Raw genomic sequence first — 5,065 nt, 5'->3', positions numbered from 1 at the left:
TCGCAAGGAATCACTCTCCAAAGTACATCAAATCACAGTTACCATTTAGTAGGAAGGTTACTTCTTTTATAAATACTAGTACCGTAAAGAAAGGAACAACTTTTTACTTATTCTTGATAAGTTGAATTCTCAGTGTTTGTTTTTTCGATTAAGCAAGTGTTCTCGAGTTTGGTTGTTGATTCTTGAAAAAGGGTTTTCAATTCTAGTCGTTGAAAACTCAAAGAAGGAAGAATTGAATAAAGAGATGGGGAAGAGCAGTAGTAATGATGATGAACGCCGTCTTGATTATTCGGGTATTGAACTGTACCCGAACTGGGGTAAATTTGATATCTTGGTTGCAGTTGCAGAAGTAGAGAGGATCAGACTGGAGGAGGAGGAAAAAGAAAGGAAGCTCAGGCGAAATCTTTCCACTTTCTTGAAACTTCTTGCTGAAAAAGAAACAGAAGAATCATCAATGGACAATGGTTCAGATGGGGTCGGTAAATTGCAGCTTCTTGTTGGTAAAATTGATGTCAATTTCACTAAAGGGAAAAGATCGTTCAGAAGGAAGACTGGCTCCAACCACACATTATTGTCCGAGGAACTTCCTTCAGCAATATCCCAGTTTGATTTTGAAGGCAAACATCAAGAAGATGATGGAAATCACGTTCTGTTCTCATATGGGGATATAATTAAGAAGCCCCAATTGAAGAGACTGGGATCACCCAGTGAAGAAAATTGTACTGATCATCAAGAAATAGAGATGCCACGTTCCAAGAAAGCAAAAGGGAAGCCTAGATATCCTGATGGACCATTAACGTCAACTATCAGTACTATTCCAGAGAAATTCAAGAACAGAATTTTGGAATTTGGGGGTTCAGAGGAAAGCATTGTATTTGTGTTTCAAAAGGTGTTAACAGAGACCGATGTGAAGACGCATTTCAGTAGGCTGCTGGTGCCATTTAAGCAGATCAAGAATGGGTTTCTGACTGCTGAAGAGCAGGCTCGTTTTTGGGATCCCAACCAGAAGTTTGGAATTGATGCCATTTTTGTTGATCCATCCCTTGATGAAGGCAGAATGAACCTGAGACGATGGGAGATGGGTAAAAAAGATGGTAAAATAAGTTACAACTTTGCATTGATCACTAACTGGGTCAAGGTTGTGCAGAAGAATGAACTGAGACAAGGAATGACAGTGCACCTGTGGGCATTTAGGAGGGATTTACAGCTTGGATTTGCTTTAATTTTAGTTTGATTAAGAATTTTTTATTTCTAATTTTGCGCTTAGTCTAATTGTTCATTAGAGTCTTGTGAATTAAGGAGATTTAGTTTGTTAGAGCAGTGTCCATTAGTCTTCCTTTACTAATTTTAATTAAACATATCCATTGTTGCCTTTGTATTGGTCAAAGAATGTTAATTTCGTTTGCAAAGAGTTAGAAAAAAAAATTGATGCAAATGAAGTATACAAGTAATAGTTTGATATTGGGTTCTCAGCATTTTAAATTGATTATTATGGCCTCGCTTTTGTCATTGTTCTCGAATAGAGTAAGTAGAGTTAATAATAGGTGTGGTTAGTTCGGTTGTTTTACTTGACATACACTCATACAGATTTGTTATATTTTATACTGTACAACAAAACATTGCATGAATGTACACTATATCATGAAATGCAATAAAGTTGTATGAGTGTACACCAAATCAATAACAAAAAAGAAAAATAATTGTACCCATTGCACCTAATCCTAACCGTACCTGCCCCAGTCCCAAACTCATCATCTTGAATTTGCATGCATGCAATGACGGATCTAGGATTTTAGGTTGGAAGAGTGAATAGCCAAACATATAATAAAAAAATGTTATAGCAAATAGCATAATAAATTTAAAGTAAAAGTTTGTTAAACGATAACTAGCAATAAGATGTTTTTAGTCGTAAAAGACAAAGTATAAAATAAAAAAAAAGTAAGATATCTTGGATTCAAATCATCTTACTTACAAAAAAGTATAAAACAAATATAATATTAAATTCTATAGTCATTTTATTTCCTAACAATGCAAGAGATGTGACATTGTATTTTATGATCCTTCATTTGATCAAATACACGATTGTTGAATTAACATAATTTTCTCAAATTATTTCTTTTTCTACATCATATCAACGTATAACCAAGAACATCATCATTTCCTTCTTGCCTTCCTTCATCCTTTATTTATTAATTTTTTTGTTTTATTGTGAGTGGAAGGACTCGAACCTAATACCTCTCACTTACACTCCCACCTTTCAAACTGTCCAATGCTTCCCTCCTCTCCCCCCTCTTTGTCCCTTTATTTTGATTTCTTCTCAGAGGAAAGCATTGTATTTGTGTTTCAAAAGGTGTTAACAGAGACTGATGTGAACACGCATTTCAGTATGCTGCTGGTGCCATTTAAGCAGATCAAGAATGGATTTCTGACTGATGAAGAGCAGGCTCGTTTTCATGATCGTAGTCAGAAGTTTGAAATTAATGCCATTTTTGTTGATCCATCCCTTGATGAAGGCAGAATGAACCCGAGGCAATGGGAGATGGGTAAAAAAGATGGTAAAATAAGTTACAACTTTGCATTGATCACTAACTGGACCAAGGTTGTGGTGAAGAATGGACTTAGACAAGGAATGACAGTGCACTTGTGGGCATTTAGGAGGGATTTACAGCTTGGATTTGCTTTAGTTTTAGTGTGATTAAGATTTGTTTATTTCTAAGTTTGCACTTAAGTCTAATTGTTCATTAGAGTCTTGTGAATTAAGGATATTCAGTTTTTTAGAGGATTGTCTATTAGTCTTCCTTCACTAATTTTAATTAAACATATTCGTTCTTGCTTTTGTATTGGTCAAAGAATGTTAATTTCATTTGTAAGGAGTTAGAACAAAATTGGTGCAGATGAAATATATAATCAATCGTTAGATATTGGGTTCTCAGAACTTTTAAATTGATTGTTTTGGCCTTGCTTTTGTGACTGTTATTAATGATAGGTTGCAATTTTGTCATTAATTTAATGATTATTTTCCTTTTTTATCCTGTCAAATATTACATTAATTGGTAGATTCTACTTAGTTTTTATACCTTGTGCAATTGCAGAGATTTGGAGTAAAAAAGAATTAAAAGGCGTGGTTTTCTGCTGAACTTGCTGTTCGACATTGGCACGTGGAAGTTTAAGTTTTGCATGTCCGGAAAGCTCGAGAGTTGAAGTCTCGACAGTCGGACCACGGATGTTCAATCAGATGATTATTGTTGATCTTTCATTTTTGGATAAGATGGATTTGTTAAACCGATTCAAATTTGAATAGTAGTAGTAGTTTAGCAGTGATAGGAGACTAGTCATTAGTCAATTAGGAAATTTCCTTTGTTTTTGGCAGAGCAGACTATTAGCTAATTATTAGGACTTCCTATTTTTTTTCTTTTGTTGGCCAAAAGATACAAGGATACTCCGTTTTGTCTTTTCTTTTTCCTTTTCATCGGATATTCTTCTTCTTAGTTGCGGAGAATGTTTTCGGCAATTGATTCTACAATTTGAAGTGGGATTTTCTCGATGATGATGAATTAAATCTTTAATTCTAGTCAAGGAATAACAGACGACTTGGTTCAATTTAAATTATGAGATTGAATTGATTTTACTTATTCCTATTATTTTCTGGTATTCGTATATTTCCTGCTTTATTTTCTTGCGGTTGTTGTATTATTCGATTATCCAGGGCCCAGATTCTAGATTAATTCAATAACCTAAAATCAATTAGAGTAATTAAATCCGTAATTGTTTAATTATTCTAAATTAGTGGTAACTGGCATGATTGGATTTGTGTCGGGGAATTATACGGGCTAATTTAAAAACAACCCTCGTAGCGTGTTGTTTGGTTAGAACAGGGTTTTTCTAATTCTTAAAGCAATTGGGAAATTGAAATCTAAGATCGTACCTAGGGTTATTTCACAATTAGGGTAATAGCTAACAGTCATACCTTGGCTATCGATAATTTAACGAGAAATTGACTGCCATCATTTGTTTGGCAGTTATAACTTGTTTGTCAGTTTATAAGTGGAAATATTATTGCATCGATGATCGATTAGGAGAACCATTTTCAAAGTTGTTTCTTGGCTAGGGTTTGTCCGATATTAATTAAGTTTTGATAATTACCATTTAATTTTTAGCAATTTACTATATTCAAGTAGTACAATTTATTGTCATTTTTATAAAATCTCCCATATCCTGAACTCTAGAAGAAACTAAATTCTCTCAATCCTTGTGGATTCGACCCTGTTTACCACTAGATACAAATTTAGTATTCAATTTGAGCAGGTATTTATTATTGTACAGACTCGACACCTATCAATTTTTAGCGCCGTTGCCAGGGACTGGCGTTAGTTAATTAGTCTCCTTTTTAGTTCATTTTATTTTTGATTTTTTGGCATTTTTCTGGTTTATGCCTCGTTCTTCTCGTATATCCGAATTAAATTTTGATTCTGAAATAGAGAAGACTATGCGTAAAATAAGGAAGGAGACCAGAAAACACAGAGAGGTGCAGTCAGTTGTTGCATCTCAGAAGTTTAATTCAAAATTTGAGTTAGGAAATTCTTCTGGTGCCACCTCAAGTGATTCCGATCAAGAAGACGCTGCCATGGCGAATGCACGAACATTAAGTGGGTTGGCTGCCCTTGATCTTAATCAGCAACCACTATGCATTACTTTCCTAAATTTAGATGATAATACTCCTTTTGAGTTAAAATCCGGTCTAATTCACCTTTTATCGTTTTTTCATGGTTTTTCAGGTGAGGAGCTCCACAAACACTTGCAAGAGTTTGATGTAGTGTGCACAAGTATGAAACCTCTAGAGATTATTGAAGAACAAATAAAGATGGGTGTATTCTCATTTTCCGTTAAAGACGCAGCTAAGGATTGGTTGTACTATCTGCCAGCAGGTAGTATTACAACTTGGGTACAACTGAAGAAGAAATTCTTAGAAAAGTATTTCCCTGCATCCAGAGCTGCCAGTCTGAGAAAGGATATATGTGGCATTAAATAGCACCCTGGGAAGTCTCTTTATGTCTATTGGGAGCGA

The 5,065-nt window shown here is 34.7% G+C and overlaps 2 protein-coding genes across 2 annotated transcripts; both read left to right on the top strand.

Moving 5' to 3' along the window:
* The first annotated feature begins 244 nt into the window (after window positions 1–244).
* LOC113780545 (B3 domain-containing protein At5g24050-like) lies at window positions 245–1,234 on the top strand. The gene has a single exon (XM_027326342.1). It carries the CDS (start codon window positions 245–247, stop codon window positions 1,232–1,234), a length of 990 nt encoding a protein of 329 aa, XP_027182143.1.
* Window positions 1,235–2,269: 1,035 nt separating this feature from the next.
* LOC113780543 (B3 domain-containing protein At3g25182-like) lies at window positions 2,270–2,695 on the top strand. Its single transcript, XM_027326341.1, has one exon. The coding sequence runs from the start codon at window positions 2,270–2,272 to the stop codon at window positions 2,693–2,695; it is 426 nt and encodes a 141-aa protein (XP_027182142.1).
* Window positions 2,696–5,065: the final 2,370 nt, after the last annotated feature.

The sequence above is a fragment of the Coffea eugenioides genome, chromosome 8 (genome assembly GCF_003713205.1).
Source record: "Coffea eugenioides isolate CCC68of chromosome 8, Ceug_1.0, whole genome shotgun sequence".
NCBI lineage: Eukaryota > Viridiplantae > Streptophyta > Magnoliopsida > Gentianales > Rubiaceae > Coffea > Coffea eugenioides.
This window is presented reverse-complemented; position numbering and strand designations above follow the sequence as displayed.